This window comes from Vigna angularis, chromosome 4, assembly GCF_016808095.1.
Source record: "Vigna angularis cultivar LongXiaoDou No.4 chromosome 4, ASM1680809v1, whole genome shotgun sequence".
NCBI lineage: Eukaryota > Viridiplantae > Streptophyta > Magnoliopsida > Fabales > Fabaceae > Vigna > Vigna angularis.
In genome coordinates, this window is record NC_068973.1 from 9,568,956 (window position 1) to 9,592,569 (window position 23,614).

The 23,614-nt window shown below is 38.3% G+C and overlaps 2 protein-coding genes across 2 annotated transcripts; one reads left to right on the forward strand and one right to left on the reverse strand.

Moving 5' to 3' along the window:
• The first annotated feature begins 247 nt into the window (after positions 1-247).
• On the forward strand, positions 248-3,412 carry LOC108331899 (cyclic dof factor 3). Its single transcript, XM_017566902.2, has 2 exons — positions 248-650; positions 1,785-3,412. The coding sequence occupies exons 1-2, from the start codon at positions 441-443 to the stop codon at positions 3,021-3,023; spliced, it is 1,449 nt and encodes a 482-aa protein (XP_017422391.2). The 5' UTR covers positions 248-440; the 3' UTR covers positions 3,024-3,412.
• Positions 3,413-15,098: 11,686 nt separating this feature from the next.
• On the reverse strand, positions 15,099-16,246 carry LOC108330678 (chlorophyll a-b binding protein P4, chloroplastic). The gene is made up of 3 exons (XM_017565188.2): positions 15,988-16,246; positions 15,474-15,889; positions 15,099-15,383 (listed from the first exon to the last, which is right to left on the reverse strand). The coding sequence occupies exons 1-3, from the start codon at positions 16,191-16,193 to the stop codon at positions 15,247-15,249; spliced, it is 759 nt and encodes a 252-aa protein (XP_017420677.1). The 5' UTR covers positions 16,194-16,246; the 3' UTR covers positions 15,099-15,246.
• Positions 16,247-23,614: the final 7,368 nt, after the last annotated feature.

Genomic DNA, 23,614 nt, shown 5'->3' on the forward strand with positions numbered 1-23,614 from the left:
AGCGTAGTTTTGGTTGGACAATATTATCAACAAAGCAACCAATAAAAATGTTTCACGAAGGCTAAAACTGCGGTACCCTCGATGAAGACGCTGACGTGGCGGCGAGTGGGGTGCACAGAAAGAGAGTGCAACTCAGAGAATCAAACACTTGAAAAGAAAATCTATTCCAAGCCACAAAAACTTGTGGCCATGAATCAAAACCCCTCTGTGACGTGGCACCCTGCACTCGTTTAAACGGATCAAAATCCACCTCGTCCTGCTTCCATTTCCAACTTTCATCAAAACCCAAACCTCAAAAAAACCGAACACACTATAACAGACACAACACCTGCAGTAGTAGAAGTAACCAACCACCCTGCTTCAATCATAACACACGTAAACCTAACGCAGACCACCTCGCGCGTTTTCCTTTGTGTCGTTGCCGTTTCAATTCTCAGAAAATGCTCGAAAATAAGGACCCTGCAATTAGGCTCTTCGGCCAGAAGATTGCCTTTTCCGGAGAACCCGACGCTCCGACCATTGCCGCCGCTCACACCCCCTCGCCACCGCCGCCGGTGGATGTTGTCAGAGACGCAGAAGAAGAAGGAGAAGAAGAAGTAGATGACGACGTTGCTGACTCAGAGGCTGAAGATGATGACAACAAAGACAAGGTAACGTGATTAACAGCACCTAGGTTCTAACAATTCATGGGTCGGTTCCTTTTTCAGTTCGGGTGCCAAAGTTTCCCTCTTTTCAAATTCTTCCCCAGTAATTCTTTTCTGCATCAAGTTTTTCTGTATTGGTTTTCGAATGTAAAACGGTTTTGTGTGCGTTTTTTATTTTTATTTTTATTTTTTTAAAATATTAGTTCATAATTTTGTTTTGGATTTTGAAATTTAGGATTATTATATTTTGTCTGGGGTTGCTTATTTTTCGGTTTTTGTGTATGGGATCTGGACTTCAGAAACAGAGTGCTCGAAGCAGAGTCGATTGTAAAATACATAGAATTTTTGTATTCAGTTGCAAAACCGAGCTAATTTCAGGTTTTGTGCATCCTTCCCTTATTTAGAAGGGGAAGTGAGTTTTTTTTTTAATCTGTAATTTTCTGAGTTTTTTTTTTTTTCATTTTAGAACTGATTCAATATGCCCGAGTAACCTGGGCATTTAATTTTAGGTCAAATTGTTTTTCTTGTTGAGTAAACTGACTGGTGGAGCAGTTTTTTTGTGAACACGGTTAACTTTTAGTCCACTCATACTGCAAGTCAAATATTTCTGCTAATAATCTACCATCTGAGTTAAAAGCACCAATTTTCACTTTTAGACTTTTCTTAGCTGAGATATAACGTTTTTCAATCGTAATAATCTACCAAGGTAGCTTCTTCAATTCCAGAATTTATAAAAGGATTGTTGCTTTCATCATCTTCGTACCTGTCGTGTTCTAGAAAATATATGTTTACATCGCGAAATAGAACAACTTTCAATGGGTAAATTCATTGGTCCTGTTCGAATTACATGCTTTTCTTCGTCAGTGAAGAAAACCTACTCTATACACCAAACACAGATACATTTTTTGTTTTAAAAATGGAGCAACAGAATGTTTTTACTTTTCTCCTACCTTCTTGATCTTGTGGTTGGAGTTATTTATGTCATTTGCGAGTGAGTACATCTTAGTAAAACGGTACGAACATGACAAAAACAAAATTTTGACCTCCTAACTCTGTGAATCAGCTTGTGTTTGCTTGTTGTTACTCGTTATCCCAAAGTATGCATTTCATTAATTAATAAAAACACTGGCAAATTTTTAGGATCCTGCAGAAGAAGTTAGTGAGAAAACGAAAGAAGCTGATCTTCCTCTAAATGCTGCAGACTCTAATAACACCGCAGAGGGTCTTCAGAATCCAAACACACCTTCCATAGACGAAGAATCTGCAAAGTCAAAATCCAACAAGTCAGAAAACGATCAAACCGATCCAACCACAACAGTTGCTGCTACTGAAACCAACAACTCACCAGACAACAACAATAAAACGCTGAAAAAACCAGACAAAATTCTTCCATGTCCTCGCTGCAATAGCATGGACACCAAATTCTGTTACTACAACAACTACAATGTGAACCAGCCACGTTACTTCTGCAAAGCGTGCCAAAGGTACTGGACCGCCGGGGGCACCATGCGAAACGTGCCGGTGGGTGCAGGGAGGAGAAAGAACAAAAACTCAGCCTCTCACTATCGCCATATCACAATCTCTGAAGCACTTCAAGCTGCAAGAATCGATTCCCCAAACGCGACTCATCTTTTGAAGCCCAATGGGAGAGTCCTCAGCTTTGGTATAGACCCTCCAATTTGTGATTCCATGGCATCAGTCCTGAACCTCGCGGAGAAGAAAACAAGAAACGGGTTTCACTCCATGGAGGATCAGAGAAACAAAGATGATGACTGCTCGAGTGCATCATCCATCACCGTTTCCAATGAAGAAAGTGGGAAAAGCACGTCACAAGAATCATTGGTGCCTAACAACAACAGTTTCATACATCATCATCATCACCATGTTCCGTGCATCTCCACCGTTCCTTGGGCTTATCCTTGGAACTCCGGGGTTCCCTCAGCACCTGCTATGTGCCCTCCAGGGTTTCCCATGTCATTTTACCCTCATGCATTTTGGAACATTCCATGGTTTCCCACACACCATGCTGCCCCAGCTCCAAGGTCTCCGGGTTCTGGTCCAAATTCTCCCACTCTCGGGAAACACTCCAGGGACGATGACTTGGCGAAGCAAGAGCACGTCCACGAGGAACCCTCGAGGCAGAGAAACGGGTCTGTTTTGGTGCCCAAAACTTTGAGAATCGATGACCCCAGTGAGGCAGCCAAGAGTTCAATATGGGCAACTTTAGGGATCAAGAACGAGTGTGTGAGTGGGGGTGGCATGTTCAAGGGGTTCCAATCAAAGAAAGAAGAGAAAGACCGTGTCATTGAAACCTCTCCTGTGTTGAGGGCCAACCCTGCAGCCTTGTCTAGATCCCTTAACTTTCACGGGAACTCTTGATTCAGTCAGCAGTTACAATAAAAACAGAAGAAGAGCAACCTTGGTAGGAGACGGTGACCATCTTTCAGCAATGGGAGTTTGGACATGAAGCGAAGGTTGGTAGTCTCTGATTTGGTCAGCATCGGTAGGAGGAACTAATCTACTAGGAGGGTTTAGTTGGTGGAGCTGGGAAGTCGCAACTAATTTCTCTCTTTCATGTCAGTAACACTATATATATATTTTTTTTCCCTTTTTATGTACTTAGTTTGGTGAGTTTGAGTTGATGTACATATATATGTGAAAATACTTGCTAGAGATGGAAAAAGGTCTTTACCATGTATAAAAATTCAGAGCTAGTGTATTTTGATCTTTCATATGAAAATGGAAAATGAGACTGCGTCTGTTTTTGATGTTTGGTTGTTTGTGGGAAAGTTGTGGATGCTTTGCTATATATGTGAGTAGAGGTATTATTATTATGAAGCATCTGCTTTTTGAAAAGAGGTAAAAATAAAATTTATAGAAACAGAAGAGGGCAATATGCGAAGCTAGTGGATAATGTAATGAGAGTGATATGGCAGGTGTGTTGTTAGAAAGCTAAAAAAAGATTAAAGTTAGTGAAGACAGCATTGGTTTTTCCCAGAGTTGCATGGTGATGAAGTGTGAAGATATAACGGAATGAGAATGAAGATCTTTTCACTTAAACCCTCCTTTGGAGTCGTCAGGATAAACTTGCATCTAAAATATGCCAGCTAGCTCTACTTTTTCTACACCAAGGATCTTAACAACTAGCACAAAATATGGACCACTACTATAGTTTCTCTCAATTATGTTGTAAAGTTGAAAAAAGAAGGATACTTCTTTCACTTGCTGTTACTGTGTTACAGGAAAGATTTCGACAATAAGAAATTTTGTTTATCTAAAATTTACTAATAATTATTAAACGTACATACCTTAATAATAAACAAGTAATAAATATTTGTATTTATTATTTGCGTCTGTCCATTGAAAATATCTATTTGATTTTCGTCACATATTTTTCTGGTAATACAAATTTATATTTTGTGATAATGACAATTATATGTTAGGTGTAATTAATTATTAAAAAAACTATTATCCATTCTGTGATAATGGATTACACATTCGTCCTCGTAAACAGAGGATAGAAAAGTATTAAAACTAAAATTTTGGCACAAATTATTTAAGATGAATAATGACAAAAGCCTAAAACATTCTCTCTCCCCCAATGATCCATGCGGAAATTGGGATTTACACAATTTTTGAACAGAAAAAATAGAATAATATTTTCTTCTGGAGAATTTTATAAATAGTGATTACAGAATTGTGGTGGATATTATTAATGAATAAGTGTTATGAGAAGAAAACACAAAGATATTTTGAGGTTGAATGTAATAGAAGCCACAGTTTCCGAATAAGATGAGTTGGGATGGGACCCTTAAATGCGAAAAAAATGAGACAGTGGTTATATCTTCTTCCCTCTGTTACTTTTGGCTTTTCTTATCTTTTCCTTTTTGCCCTTTTCCTTTTCTCAAGGAAAGCAATTCTTCATTCCTTTTCCTCCATATATCTATGCCAGATTTCAATTTACAACCAAAACTACACAGACAGATCATTGCAAGTAAGCATCATCATTAATTTTTAGCCATCGCCAAATCAAAACTTTCCCATCAATTTCTTATATCTATACCCCCTTTTCCTCCTTCCACACAGCCACAATCACACCTTTACTATATTAGCCATTTTTTCTTTCCAATTTTCCTCACTCTCCAATGAAAATGACACTTACATTTTCTTCATTTTTCTTTTACTTCCCTAACATATCTATCATTCCTACCACCCTCGTTTGGGACAATGAGATGATTAACATCACCCATGCGAAAAAAAAAAGTTACTTCAGCAATTATTATGGATAATTTTGTTTACAATTGCTTTAAATGTATTCTTTCAATCCACAACATGCAATACATATATCTCCTCAAAATTTATACATGGATGCATAATTGTTTAATTAACCAAATCACATGTTTCAATTTCAAAGATTGATTGAATGTCATATTTGAAGGTTTGTGTCACTTGTGATGATTCAATGCTCGTATTTATTCACAACATTATAATTAAAAAAAAAATAGATGCAAGTACGAAAATGTCTAATAATAAAGTTCTCAATATACATGTAATCAAATAATGTTAAACAAAAGACACTAAATAATTTTGTAATACACTTTTACCTTTTATAATTTGTATAAGGGAAAGTTTTTTGAGCTTCATTTGCGATTAATTATTTAAGTATATTTAATTTAAAAAATTAAATAATTTTTAAAAAATATTAATTTATTCTCTTTTTTTTTCATAAAATACAATCAAGGTTATTTTTTAATTGACTGTGTTATAAAATTATTTTAATTTTTTTAGGTTAATGATATCTAGTTCAAAATTTTCAAATTTTCTCTCTCAATGTAGAAAATCCCATTTTTTACTCTCTTTTTCCTTTTACACTCTTTTTAATATAAAAAAATCATAAAAACTTTTTATAAAACTAGCAAAAGGCACTGCCAAATTTACTATTCGTGTGAAGTTAAAAGTATTTCAGTTTAAGAGGTTAAAAATGAAAACAGATATCTAAATAATTTCAGTTTAAAGTTGGACCATGAAGTGATATTTGACATATGCACTAAATTACCAAATTCAGTAATGAATAATGAATTTAACTAGTTTTGAAGCAGAAAGTGAGTTTGTGTCAGAAAGAAGGGAAAATGAAGATGGAAAGGTTTCGTTATCTTTGCCCTTTAGTCATTCATTGTTCAAGTATGATAAACTATGGCAAAGCTGATCAGGCATATGGAGAAAGTGCTTCATACACACTTGCTGATAGTTCAATGCAATTGGCCCTACCAGTTTTCTTCTATTGGCCTAAAGTGCATAACACTCTTTATTATTATAAGGTTTGACCAATGAAGTTGTTAAGCCATTTTCACCTCTCTTTTGGTCATCTGAAATATAATTATAATAAAAAGAATATAGCAGAAACACTTAGACTAGGATGCATGGCCACTTATAAAGGTGACTTAATAGAAAAGCAATTTCAGAATCATTGCTTCATGCTCTTATCCCTCTTTATAATCCATTGTCAACTTCAATGGACTTGGAGTCAGCTTCCCACTACAGCTTTTTCCTGAATCTGTATATTAAATTGATTTGAATATAACATATAGTGGATGAACCATAATAGTTTTTTGCATTGAATGTGTTAGGCACCCACTGTATCAACATATTAGTTCATGCTAATTGGTTTTTTATCACCTTCTCATCTTCTTTACCAAAGGATTGATCATTACCACTTCAAGTCAACCATTCACCACCGTTTTTGTGTTCATGTAAAACATCTGTTTCCCCTTATTAGGCCAATTGTGTTATACTCAAGTACAATATTAAGGTTCTTTCCCATTCATATCTCATCACTATTTATCAGTTAGTAACAAAGTCAAAGCTTACTTTTACTTTTAAATTTATGAAATTAGTCAAGTCAAATGTATTTTGGCCTGCACTGAGATATATTACCCCAGTGACCATGAATTCAGATGTCACTAAAACGGAATCGTGTCACAAAAAGGAAAAAGGCAAGGGAAGAAAATGTTAGCAGAAAAAAGCATATTGAAGAAAGTGAGGAGAACTTGAAGCACTGCTTTTTGACAAAAAGTCAATAAAGAAGAATGCCAAGTAGTCCTTTTAATTTCCCTCAATATGTGGCACACTGATTCATTTAATTCAGAATGGCACATTGATGCAACAGAAAAAGGGGTTGAAAAGCATTAAAAAAATATACATGGCTTGTTCCACTGATTGATAAACCAAGTTGTAAAAAATATACAGCAAATAACTTCGAATGATCATTGGAGCATATTGTTGCCAACCTTTTCTACATTAGATTTACACCAAAACCGTGTACTCTTCTGCCTCTTTGGATCTTAAATACGAGGTTCTGCATTTCGTATGGCATGTTTGTACCTTAGTTATCTAATTAATAATCTGTCATGCCTGTGTTACTATAATAAGTTCTCTCTAATGGGGTGAATATTTTATTGGATAGTGCCTACCAAATGTACTAATCAGCATTTAACGCGTATGAACATGTTCAAATAAAGTATACTTTCAACATGATTCACAGAACTTTAGTCATGTCAAATACCTTTTTAAATGACCATGATAAGAAATTCCCACTTAACAATTTCTGCCAATACTGCAGGTTTTGCCCATATGAAATTCAAAGTTTTAGTTTCTTTCTTCTTTCGAATTGGTGTTTGTTCCATTTAAATATTTGTTTGAATTATATCCTTCAAGATTGAAAAGGTAACTCCATTCTATTCCTTTCGCTATCAGATTTATAATTCTCATTTCGAGCTTTTTCTGCAGCTCAGCACGTGTAAGTACAGAATTTTAGTAGCAAAACTAAACTAGTGACTTATCCCTATACAGTGTAATGGAAAAGACAGAATGTCTTATTACTTGAGATACCAAAATTCTTGTTTTCAATAAGAGCAATGATGTCATCTTAAACCTGAAGAATAAGTGCAAATGCCATATCACTGTCAATCCAGCTTCAACAATGCTGTATTTTTACATTCAAATTGTTCGTCAAGGACATGGGATCTAAATCAAAGTTAACATAGTTGGATGTCAATACAGTATAGTTTTTTTTTAGTATAAGAATAAACAAAAACACAGAATTAAAACTGGTTCTTTTACTAATATACCAGAGAACTTTGTTCTTAAATTCTAAACTGAGATAATCCTCAATTAACTCAAAAAGGGTACTTAAATTTACTAAAGAAGGAATTTATTAGAAGAAAGCGAAAGTTATCCACCTTCAACTTTGAGTGATATGCCTGAAACTTGTCACTAATTTACAGGTTTCAATGTAAAAAATATGGCCAGGTTCTGAGGTAGGATTTGTTTGGTTTTATTCCAATTTCTTTTGCACTTTTTCCTACTTTTCCACCTCGCATTTTCCCAGATAAAATTCAAGTGCAAGCACATGGGTTGTGCACTTCTGAGGCATGTCCCTGCATAATAGGTTTCACTTTACAAAACAGTGGTTGACGGTGGTGTAAAAGATGTGGTGATAGTTTTGATAATTAACATTATCTTTGTTTTTATTTTGTTTATTTTCATTTTTTATTAGAATTTTTATCATTACTTTTTAAATAATTAAGATTTTTATTTAACAAATTGTTAAATAGAAATATTTGTTTCTTATTTGTAAAAATATCACGTAGATAAATAAAAATTACTTAAAATCGAAAAATATCTTAACAAAACCTGTAATTAACAGATTGAATTACTTCAATTATAAAAATCAAATAAATAGAAATCACCGAAAATTGAAAAATATCTCAACAAAATCAATGATCAATCGATTTAATTACTTCAATTATAAAAATCAAATACAAATTTCAAGTTTAGTTCAATTCGAGCAAACTTGCCAAGATCCTATAAATAGGAGGCTTGATAGAGTTAGAAAGACATATCCTTAGAGTACAGGGAACTAACTCTAAGAGAGGTATGACAAAGACTCATTCTAGAAGTTGGAGACATTGCTCATTATTCTTTTCTGGTATTCAAAATGTCTAAGAGTATCTAACTCCTTTATTCACGAGGTTAAACTTAATGTATCTTCAATCTTAGTGATTTCTATTATTCAATATATTTATTTTCCATTACTCTTGTGTTCTATTCTCAATCTCAACTACATGAATTGATTGCTTGCATATTTATGGGCGTTTGATTATTGGACACGATGTTGAAACTCAAACTAAAATAGAACAACTAATTGATTGACCATCTAGACATAGAGTTCAACATTGTTCATTCTTAACATCCATATTTAATGCTTAATGCAAAAACTTTAACAAGAAAAGTCTAAGACATTAGGGTTCTTATTAATAAGTTTAGACTTGTCTTTAAGACATTGAGACTTGTTAAATACTGGTGTGAATGCTAGAGTAAAATTTAAAAGTATATTATTTAGTGTTTTTCACATTGATTTGATGCATGAAATATAACCATAGTGAAGTCTTTGTAATTTCATAAATTTTATTACTTTCTTAGTTTTAGATTTATTTCATACACATCAACAATTTTCATTGTCTTAAAGTTCTTAGCCTTAATTAGTGAATAAACATAGTTTTTTGAACAATGAAAATCTATGTGAACTTATTTACTTTATTACTTGTACAATTTGATTCCCTTGCCAATTTTGTAACAAGTCCCTACAAAGATGTAAAATGTACGGCTAATGTTTCTAAACAAAATTAATTTCTAGTGTTTTTGATAATTAGTTCATAAAAATTCTTTTTTGTTGTTAGTATAAAGCTATTAAATGCAATAAGGACAAAAGGATTTACACTTCAAGTTTACATAATGCTTCTTGTTCTTGATCAATTAATCAATTTTCACCATGTAAAATAAAGTTACAAGTTAGATGAAGAGTATTTTGGATCTTAATCACTCTTAGCTAAAACAATTTAGAGATTATTTGAAATTCAACCACTTCAAATTAATAACTGAGAATTATTTGAAATGCAATCTTTCTTGACAAAACAATTTAGAGTATTATTTAGAATTCAGTCACTCCTTAAATAGAATATTCTTTAAATAATAGTTACTTTTACTCAAACAACTAAGGTGTGTAAAAAAAGGTATGATATAAAAAGTGTTTGCCAAAGAGAGAAATAACAAATTTTGACATACACAATTATTTAACTCATTTAGGTTGTTATTGAATACAATTGTTCTTACACAAAGAGTAAAATGGAAAATTTATATTCACAGGAAGAGAAAAATAAAACATGAAGGATTTTTGGGCAAGGCCTGAGATTACAGTGGGACATGAAGGATATAGAGAGGAAGAAGAATGAATACATGTGGAATTTTAACAGTACTTATACCACATGTCTAAAAATGCAAACTCAATGGAGGTCTGTTCTCCTGCATCAACACCGCCATCAAATATAATTTCCAAGACTTTTTTCATCAAAACACACCAACCATATGAGAGGAAAACAAGATACTTTCGGAACACATTTCCAGAATACATTTTTTCTTAAATACACTTCCGATTATATAATTCATAAGATATTTTTAGATAATTGAAATATATATTTTAAAATATAATTCTTTTTAAATACATTTCGATTTTGTAATTCCGAACGAATTTCTAGATCTGAAATAATTTCCAGAAATTATATTTTAAAATATAATTATTTTAAATGTATTTTAAAATATATAATCTGAAAAGTATTTCCTAATTTAAAAATGTATTTCAGATTATACGTTTTAGAATTTAATTTTTGAATGTATTACGAATTACATATTACAAAATGCGTTTTCAATTTGAAAATACTTTTCAGATTATCTAATCCATAATATATTTAAAAGAATAGTTGCAGGAGTAACTTTTACAATTTTATTATAATTTTAATGAGATAATTTGGTGATTATGGGATTTATGTGGGTGCAGGAAGAGAAAAGGTAAGTGCAAGAAAAAAGGCCCGTTACTCTATGGCCATAGCCCTAACATGGCCCAAGGCCCATTAACATTGATTCATTAAAAAGGGTCCACCCCCAAGTAACCTGTGGTTAAAAAGGGTCAGTCTGTGAAAACAAAAATCTCAATAAATTAAATTTTAAAAAAATTTGAAGTCCATATGTTTTTTAAGTTCATTGTCTAATTTCAAATGAAACTCTTATAATATATCTTCACTATTATAAATTTTAAATACGTAGTAATTTAACAAAAAGAACAAGTCCGTTTAGTTTATGGATTACATATATTGGACAAAAATTAAATAAAATTAAAAGGATCCGTAAATATTAGATCTTTGTCTTCCACGGATTCCGATTAAATGAACCAGTCTATTGTCTCACATTCATGTAGTTAGCTCTGGTTACAAATAAAAATATCGACCTAATTTATTAGGGGTAAATTAGAAATAAAATAATTAAGATTTAAATTTTTGATAAATTATTGGATTTCTATTTTGTCCCTTTTATAATATTGTTTAATCCTTTTGTCCCTAAAATATGTCATTTTTGTGTTTTTCCAAAAAAAGTGATTTAGATTGTGTTTTAAATAGTGAAATGAAGTGTTTGGTATCCTTTAGGGAAAAATAAAATAAATAAATAGTTATTAGGAACAGAAAATTTCAAATGATTAATTAGAAACTACTAAATAAAAATCCGATAATCTATTAGAATTAAAAGCATGTTTAACATAACAATTAATATTTTATTGAAAATCAAGAACATCGATTTGTTTGACATGAATTGAAAGTAATAAATAAAAATAAAATTTAACTGGAAAGGTGAGACTTATACCTTCTGAAGTGAAGTTATCCTAAAAATTTAGTAAATAAATTTAATAACTTTTTTCCTTTCGCACATCTCAGTCTTAAAGCTTCAAATAATTGATGTTTCCAACTTTTATGAAATATCAACCTTTTATTCCTAGTTTAGCTCCAAATAAGTTACATCAATATTAATACATTTTTTTAACATTAACTTTTGAACTACCGCAATTAATCACTCACCTACAAAATGGTCATTAAAAATTATTCCGTTTGTAGGTAAAATTGTTTTATGTACCAGGGAGTGCAGGACGCCGTACGGAACGTTCGCCCGAAGTAGAACGTTCGCCCAATGTGAAACGTTCGCCCGAAGTAGAACGTCCGCCCAAAGTAGAACGTCCGCCCAAAGTAGAACGTCCGCCCAATGTGGAACGTTCGCCCAATGTGGAACGTTCGCCCGAAGTAGAACGTCCGCCCAAAGTAGAACGTCCGCCCAATGTGGAACGTTCACCCGAAGTAGAACGTCCGCCCAAAGTAGAACGTCCGCCCAAAATGGGACGTTCGCCCAAAATGGGACGTTCGCCCAGGATTGGACGTCCGCCCAAGGATTTGACGTCCGCCCAAGGATTTGACGTCCGCCCAAGGATTTGACGTCCACCCAAGAGCTGGACGCCCACCTAGGGTAACATCCCTGACCGACCATCATTCCCAACCGACGCACTTTGCTGATTACACGGTTAAATGCTAATGACACGTTAAAGTCCTAAATAAAGATTAAGGCATTATTGGGCCGTTCCCAGGCCCCCAAAAGGTAAAAGCCCATTACAATTCACTATAAATAAAGGTCTCAGGTATGAACTCTGGACTAACTTGAATAACGATGCATACACGCATCACAATCGCTCTGTCATATTACTGACTTGAGCGTCGGAGTGCCTTTAGCAGGTACCCGGCCCCTCCCCAACTGGGAGTGTAGAGCAGCGCTAGGAGAGGGAGGACGCCCGCCCAACTCGGAACAGAGAGCGAGCGTCTGGAGCAGGAGGACGTCCGCTCGGCAAGGAACAGAGAGCGAGCGTCTGGATTAGAGGACGTCCGCCCGGTTTGGAGCGAGGAGTAGCGCTTGTCCATCTTTGTGCCGCCCGCCAGTGCCGCTTCCTTCGGTTCGTGGGATTCAGCAGGACGTCCGCTCGGTCCGTGCATCTTCATCGTGCGCCTGTCCGTCTTCAACAGTAAGTTAGTGTGTTTTAACAGGGTCCGCCCGGATCCAGACGAAACATTTGGCGCCCACCGTGGGGCCGTGTGACTTTAGTTACCCAGTGGTGACCACGAGAAATGAGCATCCGGCCCCCATTCACGACCGTCCGACCCCAAGTATTAGTCGTCCGGACTATTGGGCGGACACACCAACCTTGGGCGGGCGTCCACTTCTTGAATGGTTGGCCGCTCGTTCGGTCCAGATTCCTGGACGGACATGCAACCTTTGGCGGTTGTTCGGCTTTGGGCGGACGGCATTATACCAAACGTTCGCTCGGTCTATGCTGGGAGGGCCTATCAGTACATTTTATAATGTAGACAATTTTTTAGACAACTTTTTGTTTTTGCAGGAGAGGAATTATGTTTTCATAAGGTGAAAGTTTTTAAATATGTTTTTTTATATTGAGGATAAATATTTTTAAGAGTTTTGTTTCTCTTAAATTTTCTATATTACAAAACTCTAATCTTAATTATTTATCAAAGTCAACTTAAAAGATTAAATTCATAGAAATTGATTTGAAATAACAAAAATTAAAAAAATTATGATAGAAAATTGAAAAGAACTTTTATTAGAATGGGATTCCATGAATCACATTATAATAAAATTTTGCTACATATCATGTTATTTACATATTCAAGGTATACTCAGTTTAATTCTTTAGAATTGAATTCTAAATATATATATATATATATATATATATATTAAATTAAATTAAATTGTTAATTTCTTAATTCATTTAACATATAATTTGTATTAAAATCATATGTTTAAGAATAATTAGAAGAATTGACACCATTCCTAGTATGACTCCTTTTGGTTGCTCTATCTTATATCCATATTGAAGTTTATTTTCCAAAACTCATAAACATTCAAATTACATTATACTTCCATATCATGATAGTCAAACTAAGAAAGAGCATATGAACAACATAGATATATTGCATACAAAAATTACATCAGAGTGAGTTCATTACGTTCAATTTCAATGAAAGATTAAATTAGCTACTCCTAATAATATAAAACATACACGTTTGACGAAATTTGGTGAAGAATGACGTCTTAATGTCTTGAAGTAGCCTCTGTCCAATTCTTGGAATGATTTTCGTACTTTTCTATTTTCCCTGTTTTCTTTCTTTTTCGACTTAATAACCATTATAGAAATATATAATTCACTCAGCGAGCATGTATGCATTCGCTGAGCAAAACTCAATTGATGCTTTATTAACTGATCCCACTTGTTGAGTGAGTCATTCTGCTCGTTGAGTGAGTGACCTTCCTTTTAACTAAGCAAGTCATGACTAACTCAACGAGAAAATGTTGACAAATCTTCAATAATGTATCAAGTTCTTGTATAGTTAGCTAATACTAACTTTCCTAATAACTATTACATTTTTTTACGAGAAAAAAACCTAACTAATGAATAATTACAATTTTGAGAATCTTAATAAACATAAATAACAAGTATTTTTCACACTTATGAATTATTCATACCAAACTTATCATCAACATGTATAAGAGTGTATTAGTTTGAACTGGGTTAGATTTGATCCAATTATATATAAAACTCAACATAATTTTTTGAATTAATTGTATCAAAGTATTTTACTAGATAATCCAATTGAGTGAATACTCTTAAAACCATTAAGTTATGAAAGTAATATACAAATTATATATCTCTAAAGATGTTTTTACATCTTCTCGGTTAAATTATACATAAGATTAGACACGAATATGAAAATATGAAATGAGAAAAATATGATAGCTTATCACAATTAATCAATTGCCTCTATAAAAAGAAGAAATTAAGATGAGATTTGAGGTTAGTCGTAGTAAAAGTGTTGATCGCTAAGATGGATAGACCAAAAGTTGATTTCCCAAAATTATTTGTAAAAATATATGGTCACCAAGAATTGTTAATTTTAGAAATTAGTCTATGGGATACTTACCCAGTACCAAAGTAGCATCTAGAAGTAGTTTCTAGGAAGAGGGTGTTTTAGAAGAATTAATACAAAAAAACTTGTTAAGAGATGAGTATAAGAAAAGAAAATGAGAGATACAAAAATCAATTTTCGAAAATAGGTGGGAGAATATTCACCAGACTCATGATTGTTTTTCAGATTTGGCTTAGGCCTTGAGCTTGGAGAATTTCTCCATAGCTAGAAGATCCCCATCGGTTCAAATTAGAATTTTTCATTTTGCTGGGATTGATATTTAGTTTTAGCCACCAGATGTGTTAACAAACTATATCTATTCTACAAGACTTGTAGGGCTAGAATTTGGCCACAAATATATTTCAGAAGTGTGAACAGACTTGTATATCATGCTATAGAGTTCATATATTCGATGTAGTGATCCAAGTTATAAATTAAAATTCTGTAAAATCCGGAATTCAATTTTACATACTTGGGAAATACTGTATTCGAATTTTGATTTTGTTCTTAAAAAATATGATGCTTAATTACTGATTAACTGGCTTGGATCTAAACCACAATATAAAACCATCTCAGTTCCTCTGTACATGAAAATAGAAGGATCATTACAATCATGCCCAAATCTGTCTCAAAATTCACCCATTCAGGATTACACGAGAGGGACACAGGCTTTTATCATCATGTAATTGGATACAAACTTAGTAGCCACGAATTGTGTTGATGATGGTGTTGTGCCATGGGTCAGAGAGATGCTGCAAGAGGTTCTCAAACGGTCCTTTCCCTGTCACGTTGTGTTGAACTATGAATCCCAAGAATGCCAACATAGCCAATCTCCCTACACAGATTACAACCAAACAAGGTTAGCTACAGAGTTCTACAAAAAGAATGAACAGATAAATAGATTAAGAGAGAACAGAGCATGTACCGTTGGCAAGTTCCTTCTCCTTGGCCTCCAAAGTAGGTGCAAAGTTCAAGGGGTTGAACACACTACCAGGGTATCCACACTCGTGTGCGGGCAAGCTGTATTGCTTGAAGATGGGATCTTGGTTGACACTGCCAGGGTTCTTGATGTCTTGCCATCTTCTGATCTCCACATAATGGAACAGGATGAACTCAATCACAAAGAGGGTGGAAGATGAAGCAAAGTACTCTGCTTTCCCTGCATCATACCATTGAGGGGCATTGATGATTCCAAGTTTGGTGAAAACCTCAGGAAGCAACATTCCTGCAACACCCAACATGGCCCAGCGTCCATTCACAAGCTCAGCTTGAACATACCACCTCAAGTTCTCTGGGTCCTCAGCAAGCCCCAGAGGGTCAAACCCGTTGTCACCGGGAAGACTATCAGTATCACAAAAACACCAGTTAATAATTATGAATCCCTTTTCATCGGAAAAAAGAAGAATAGATACATAAAACTATACATCATCAGTTCTTACCTGCCATTAAGGTAAGCTGGGGAGGCCAAGCCTGGTAACCACTCTCCTTTCTTGGCTTCAACCTTGAAAGAAGCAGAAGGAGGACACCCCATTGGCCTCATACTCACTTCCCGGTTCAGTTTACCGGAAGACCCGGTTAGAAACCTAGATTTTGAGGCACATGGCCGGAAAATGGCGGCGGAGGCTTGGGTGGTGACGGTGGCCATGTTGATGACAGTGGAAGAGAGATGGGAAAATATGGTTGTTTTGTTTTGTGCATGGCTTAGTCTTATTTCATATGTATTACTTTCCTTTCGGAGTCATTCCTGTGGCTCACATGTTCTATTGGCGTTCCTCCGTTGATTTGTGCGATTTTTTTGATCGCACGGTTCAGGAGCGTTTCTGGCTTATCCCTTTATCAAGTGATATATCCACAAATCCATTTCTTCGCTGTTGTTGGCTAGGAGAAGATTCTGTGGGGTCGACGAGTGACACGTGGCATGATGGATGAGAGGGTTGAAATATCACCTTAACCCAACCATTGATAGACACCTGGCTCTATGGCTTGCCATTAGGGTGGATTCTAGCTAAGATATATCCAGGTCAATGGTTTACTTCGGTGAAGGAAGAATCCTATTCCTACCAACATATTCCTAATACATGTTTTAAAATAACTTTTTAAGTAATTAAAAGTTTCATTACCAAAAGATATATAATTAAAAACTATAAGTGTGGTAGGTTTCACGTTTAGTTTCTATGAATTTATATTATATTTCATAAGTTCTAGAAAACAAATCAATATACTAAAGAGGAAGAACAGTAAAAGTTGAATTATTTATATGAACATTGAAGAATTCAAAGTTCATTCACCCAAATGCAACATATCTAAATTTTGTTGTACAGGAGGTTTGGGATAAGTAACTTGGATAATACATTAAAAATATATTAATAGAAAATAAAATTTAATTAAAAAGGCTAATTTTTTAATATTCAATAAATTAAAAAAATTAATAAGAACTCTATAAAAATATATTTTAAGTTTATAAATAACTTAAAACTTAATTAGGTCTATATTTTTTCTCATTTTATACACTAATTATTAAATTTGCCGAGTAACGAGGTATCATCCCTCACTTTTTATTGTTCAAACAACTAGTTGATATGCTTTTTTGTTACAACTTACAATCATGGATTATTTTTAGACACTTCCCATTTGAAAGTGTACGGACAGCACGGTCTAGAGAGTGGCGTCGATATCAATCCAATTGTCAACGTTTCTTTAATTTTTTTTACTTCTTTGATAGTATTGCCAGACATCTTGCATAAACATTCACTGCGTGTTATTCTACTCGACCATTCATCCTTCCACTCGGGTGAGTAACAACTATGTACCGTACAGACTGGGCGGTCTAGACAATAGCGCCGACACCCACTTAACCGGACAGTTGCACAAGATCGACCGATAGGTGAACTGAGTCATTAAGACTACGATTAAGGTAAATAGTGATTATGGCCATTGGGCTAGAATTGGGCCGTGATTAACTTTTCACTAATCCTAAGCCCATGACGAAAACTATAAATACAGGTCAGAGGTAAGTGGTAGATAGGTTGCATTTACTGCACATTCATTACTATTCCATTAAATCGCCAAACGGTTCCTGTACTGACTTTGGCATCAGAGGATCTTTGACAGGTTCCCTCCCGGACGGAAGAGTGTGACAACGGAGCTTGGAGTGAGACCGGACGACAAGAAGACAAATTGTGAAGGAGTTTGGTGACTCAGCCCCAATAACCGAAACATTTTAGCGCCCATCGTGGGGCCGAGTTACTTGCAAAACCCAATGGTGACCACGAGAAACATGAGTGTGGACGACCAAGTGGAGATGATCTGAATGCTACAACAGAAGATGGAGGAGATGCAGCAGCGTCATGAGGCAGAACTCATAGCCGTCAGGGTTGAATGTTCGGCACGTATTGTCCGAGAGGGGGCAGGTGAGAAGGGGGAAGGAGAGCAGGCTAAGGAACGCGACAAGGCCGCAATGGAAGATCAAGACGAACACAACGAGTTGGTCACCCTGAAACAGGGAAAGGAAGAAACTTTGAGAGCGTTCATGGATCGCTACCAGAAGACCGTCCGACGGGTAAAGGGCTTGAGCCCAGAACTCGCCTTGCAATACATCCTACCCGCCCTCAAGCGCGGGCCATTTAAGGATAGTGTTTGCCGACGGGCGCCCAAGACTATGGAAGAACTACGAGAGAGGGCGGCTGATGAGATAAGGGTGGAGGAGATGAAGCTATCGTACAAGAAGGAGAATCAGAAGAGCAAAGGAGAGAAAATCGTCGGTGGGAAATCGGGCGGTCCGGTTGGGAAGTCTAGAGGGTTTAAGTAAAGAGAACCACCTTGGGGACCGCGATTCCAATAGTACACCCCTTTAAACGCTCCTCGGGCGAAAATTTTCCAAGAAGCTTTAAGTGCGGAGTTGATTCTAGAGCCAAAGAGATGACCCACTCCGCCGGGGGCGGACGATAATAAACACTGCTTGTACCATAAAAACATGGGCCACACCACGGAGGAGTGTGTGACCTTGAAGGATAAAATAGAAGAGTTAATCCGTGGGAGGCAACTGAAGAAGGATGTGCGGATCTACCGACCACGTGTACCTGTGGATCGACCGAGTCCACGACGGACCAACCCAAGGAAGCCAGAGAGACAAGAAAGGTCTAGAAATGACCGAACCGATCACCCACAATCGGAGAGACGGCGAAGTAGAAGTCGTAGCAGAAGCCACGACTGTCCCCTGCGGGCACATATCAACACAATATCCGGTGGTTTCGCCAGAGGAGGATCTTCTTCATCCTCCCGCAAACGTCATGTGCGGGCCCTCCGATCAGTCCAGCGGTGGTTAAGCCCCGATGGACGATGTCGTCCATTACGTTTTCAGTCGAAAATTTTCATGCATTTGACCCTGATCAAGATGATCTGATGGTGATAACAGCGAAGATTGCCCGCTATAGTGTAAGTAAGGTGTTGATTGATCAGGGAAGCTCTGTGAACATCCTCTACTGGAAAATCTTACAGCATATGGATATTTCGAACGACCTCATCGTCCCATACAACGAGCAGATTTTCGGATTCGTGGGCGAAAGAGTGGACACTAGGGGGTATGTTGATTTACGTACTCGACTAGGCACCGGTCGGGATACCAACGAGAAGAAGGTTAGATACTTGTTGGTGGAAGCCAACACTTCCTACAACGTACTCCTAGGTCGGCCGTGCTTTAATTCTTTCGGGGCAATCGTGTCAACCCCCCACCTCACGATGAAGTATCCCTCTAACAAAGGGACAATCTGCACTGTCCGAGCGGATCAAAAGACGGCTAGGGAATGTTATGCGGCAGGCCTGAAGCTTCATACCCGCACGGTGAGGAGGAGGCCGAGTGGATCTAAGGTGGCTTTGGCAAACCTTGACCCACGAAAAAACATTGAAGATCGATTGGAGCCCCTCGGGGAGACGCAACTGGTCTTGATAGGAAAAGATGCTTCCTAGACCACCGCTATGGCTCGTGGGCTGGAGCCTGAATTGGAGAAGGAGATTCGTTTCGTTCTCTGGAAGAATCGAGACCTATTTTCTTAGATGACCGCTGATATGCCGGGGATCCATCCCTCGGTCATGTCCCATAAATTGGCGTTGTTCAGAGGTTGGTCGGTCGGCCGGCTCACGGCACTATCTCGATTCATCCCTAAGCTGGCAGAGAGGGTACGACCGGTGCTGAGGAAGATGAATAAGGGGACCAACTTAGTATGGGATGTAGAATGCGAACAAGCGTTCCAAGATGTCAAGGCCATCTTGATGAATCCACCAGTGATGAACTGCACGACGCTAGGGAAAGATTTACAGATCTTTGTAGGTGTCTCTAAGTCAGCAATTAGCGTCGTGCTGTTGTAGGAAAAACCCGAGCCTAGGCTCATGTACTTCATAAGTCGGACCCTCCAGGAGGTCGAAACACGATATCAACAAGTAGAAAAGGTCGCCCTAGCCTTATTGAATGCTTTAGGAAGACTTCGGCCGTACTTCTAGAGTTATCAGGTCGTCGTCCTATCGGATTTCCCCATTTCTAAAATATTGAGGAAGCCCGACTTGGCAGGACGAATGGTGGGATGAGCGGTCAAGCTATCCGAATTCGACCTACGTTATGAGCCGAGAGGATCAATTAAGGGCCAACACTTGGCCGATTTTGTAGTAGAGTTGCCCCTAGAGGTCAATGATGAGTGGAATTTGTACGCCAACGACGCGTCATAACGGTCTATGAGCGGGGCAGGTGTGGTTTTAGAGGGCCTCAACGGCTTTCTACTGGAGCATTCGTTAATTTTCAAGTTCAAAGCCCCCAACAATCAGGCCGAGTACAAAGCCCTAGTGGTTGGCCTAGAACTGGCAAGGGATATGGGGGCCTGGAAGGTGGTGTGCCAGACAGATTCTTAGTTGGTTATAGGGCATATGAACGGAGAGTTCCAGGTGAAAGAAGAACACCTCCTCCGGTATTCCCACAAAGCAACCGCGTTGACAAAGCCCGGCGGATATGCTGTCTAAGCTAAGTACAGGAAGAGGGAAAGGGCAATTAACGACCATCATCCGCCAAGTCCTGCTCCAAGCGTCAGTGGAATGCTTGACGGTATTAAGAGATGATGTTGGGGATTAACGGACAAAGATTTGAGCATTAATGGCCCGGTAGGACGTAGGGCAGCTAGTGGAACCAGCCAACGCCAAGAAGATTGTTCGCTATCTTATGGTAGGAGACGACCTGTATCGAAGGGGGTTCTCAACTCCCCTCCTTAAACGCCTCGGGATGAAAGAAGCGTAATATATTATGAACGAGCTCCATAATGGAATTTGCGAATTCCATATCGATCGTCGATCTCTGAAGGCTCGGGTACTGCGGGTCAGATACTACTGGCCAACCATGGAGGAAGATACTAAGGTCTTTGCTCAAAGGTGTTTCAGCTGCCAGGCTCACGCCAATAGCACGCACGCCCCACCGCACACCTTGCACACTATGACATCCCTAGACGAACGGTCAGGTGTAGGCCGTGAACAAGACGATCATAGCTGAGCTGAAGAAGCGGCTAGGGGAGAAGAAGGGAGCATGGGTGTATGAGCTCCTATAAGTGTTATGGGGCTACCGGTGTACTCCGCACCGAACGACCGGAGAAACGCCCTTCAACTTGACATACGGTACAAACACCATGTTGCCAGTCGAGTTGGGAGAACCCTCTCTACGACGCCAGATAGAGGACCTTCAGTTGAATGATGAAGAGTTAAGGCTAGAGCTTGACTCACTGGAGGAGAGACGGGAACAAGCGACGTTAAGGGCTAAAGCGTGCAAGCGAATGGTGGAGAGAAGATAGAACTCCAAGGTTCGGCCGAGGAACTTCCAAGATGGTGATTTGGTGTGGAGAAAGACTGGAGAAGCACGACGGACGACCGCTCATGGCAAGCTCGCAGTCAAATGGGAAGGACCTTTCCGAATTTTAGAAGCCTTGGGAAACAGGGCCACTATTGTACCAGACGGACGCCCCATTTCAAACACTTGGAATGTCACTCACCTCAAGTTTTATTTTAGTTAATATTCATTTCTGATTGTATCTTTTCTTTTGAGATGATGAATGCAATGACAGGGCGTTCCCCTTTTCTTTTGGCCAAAATTTCTATGATAAAGACATGATCCGATAAAGCACTTAATCAAATAGAAATCTGAGTTGATGAATGGCGAGTTCTCCCAATAGAACCACTACCGCTCGGAACATCTGAAAGTCCAAGTTGATGAACAACGAGTTCCCAAAGGAACCACTATCAATTTGGCCCGGGTGGTGAACGACGAGTTCTCCCAATAGAACCACTACCGCTCGGAACATCTGAAAGTCCAAGTTGATGAACGGTGAATTCCAAATAAAACCACTATCAACTTGGCCAGACGATGACTTGTGCCTTCTTCCCATAGAACCACTACCGCCCGATCATGCCAACTCCCATAGAATGGCAAAAGTACAATTTTCTCTCACGAAAACGATTCATCTAGCACGTATGCCAGAGAAATGAAAGATAGTAAAACTATAAAGACGAACGAGCGGTGAAATCATAATAACAACTTAGGCAAATTGAAGAGTAAATTGAATTAATGTGTAGGGGATATACAAAAATTCAGCCATAGGACGGTATGACCAACACCTAAACAGGTCAAGATGTTGGCCGACCGGCCACATGAACAATTACATCAAAATACTTAAAGCAAAAAGCAAAACCCCCTAACCAACTACTTGAAAAATTACTCGGCCCCACGGCCATCATCATCACCCATGGCGGCTTCGATTTCCTCGGCGTCATCAGACGCATCATTAACGTCTTCAACTTCCACCTCCTGATCGCCAACCCCGACGTGTGGAGGGTCCTCTATCTCCTACGGTGCCTCCTCGGCAGCCGGGGCATCAAGAAGAACCAGTACCCCATCGAAGACATCTTTTTCAATGTCAAAACCTAAGAAATAGGGCTCTCGGATCCTTGCCAAAATGGACACTTGACGAAGAGCTTTGTTGAAACCCTCATCGTGCTCGAAAACGATACCCGTTTCCAGCTCGGATATCTTCTCTTTAGCCATAGCCAAGTCGTCCGTCAGTGCCCGATTCTTTTGAAGGAGTCCCCCTCCATTTTCTTCAGGCAGGCAACTACCACCTTTAGTTACCCGCACTCATCCACCAGCCGGTCATAATTGGCTCGGGCGTCGCGAAGCCGATTCGAGGCCTTGGCTAAGGCCTTCCTGGCTTTATAAAGCTCGGCCTGGGGCTCGTCGTTCTTCTTATTGGACTCTTCCTGAGCAATCAACATCTGCTCCATGGCCGCCCGAAGATCCTCATAAACCTTCTTCGGCGAGTAGCTCGGCCTGGACGTTCTCATCTCCCCTGCGGTCAGCAAACTCCTTGAGATACCAAGCAAGAGAAGTCACCCGGGTAGACATCTCCAGCATAGCATTTGTCAGCTTTGGCTCCGACAAGTTCTCGATCAACGACCGGTGTGTCGAACTCTTGTGAAAATTCATCTAATCACTGAGGTTGAACTCGTGGCTGAAGACTCCGTTCGACAGAGGCAGGGAGGAGGACCCCTCTTTGCCCTTACGACCCTTCTTGGAAGCAGACCGGGAGGAGGATCCTTCTTTTTCTTTACGCCCCTTCTTGGAGGCGGATCGTTCCCCCTCTTTGTGATCCTTCCTCTTCCTCACAAGGGGTTGGGTAGAGGTGGTGGCCGCCTCAGATGAGGGATCTACAAACACGGCCGGAAGGCTGTGTGGGGGCTCGCTCCCAACAGTAGCAGTGACGCCCGGAGAAACCACGACCTTAACAACTAGAGTAGCCTTAGAGCCAGTAGGAGGAATTGACGGCATCCGGCTGGTAGAAGACGCACGTTTGATGGTAGGAGGACGGGAGCGTTCGAAGAACTACCTCCGGCTCCCTTCCTTGAAGATATAAAGTTGGATTTGCGGGGAGGAGGAACATACACAGCATCTGGAAAAAACAAGAAAATTTAGCTACGTTAACACCAACATATTGAAAGAAACAAAATGAACATAAAATACCATACCGAATGCCTTTCGTTCACAAT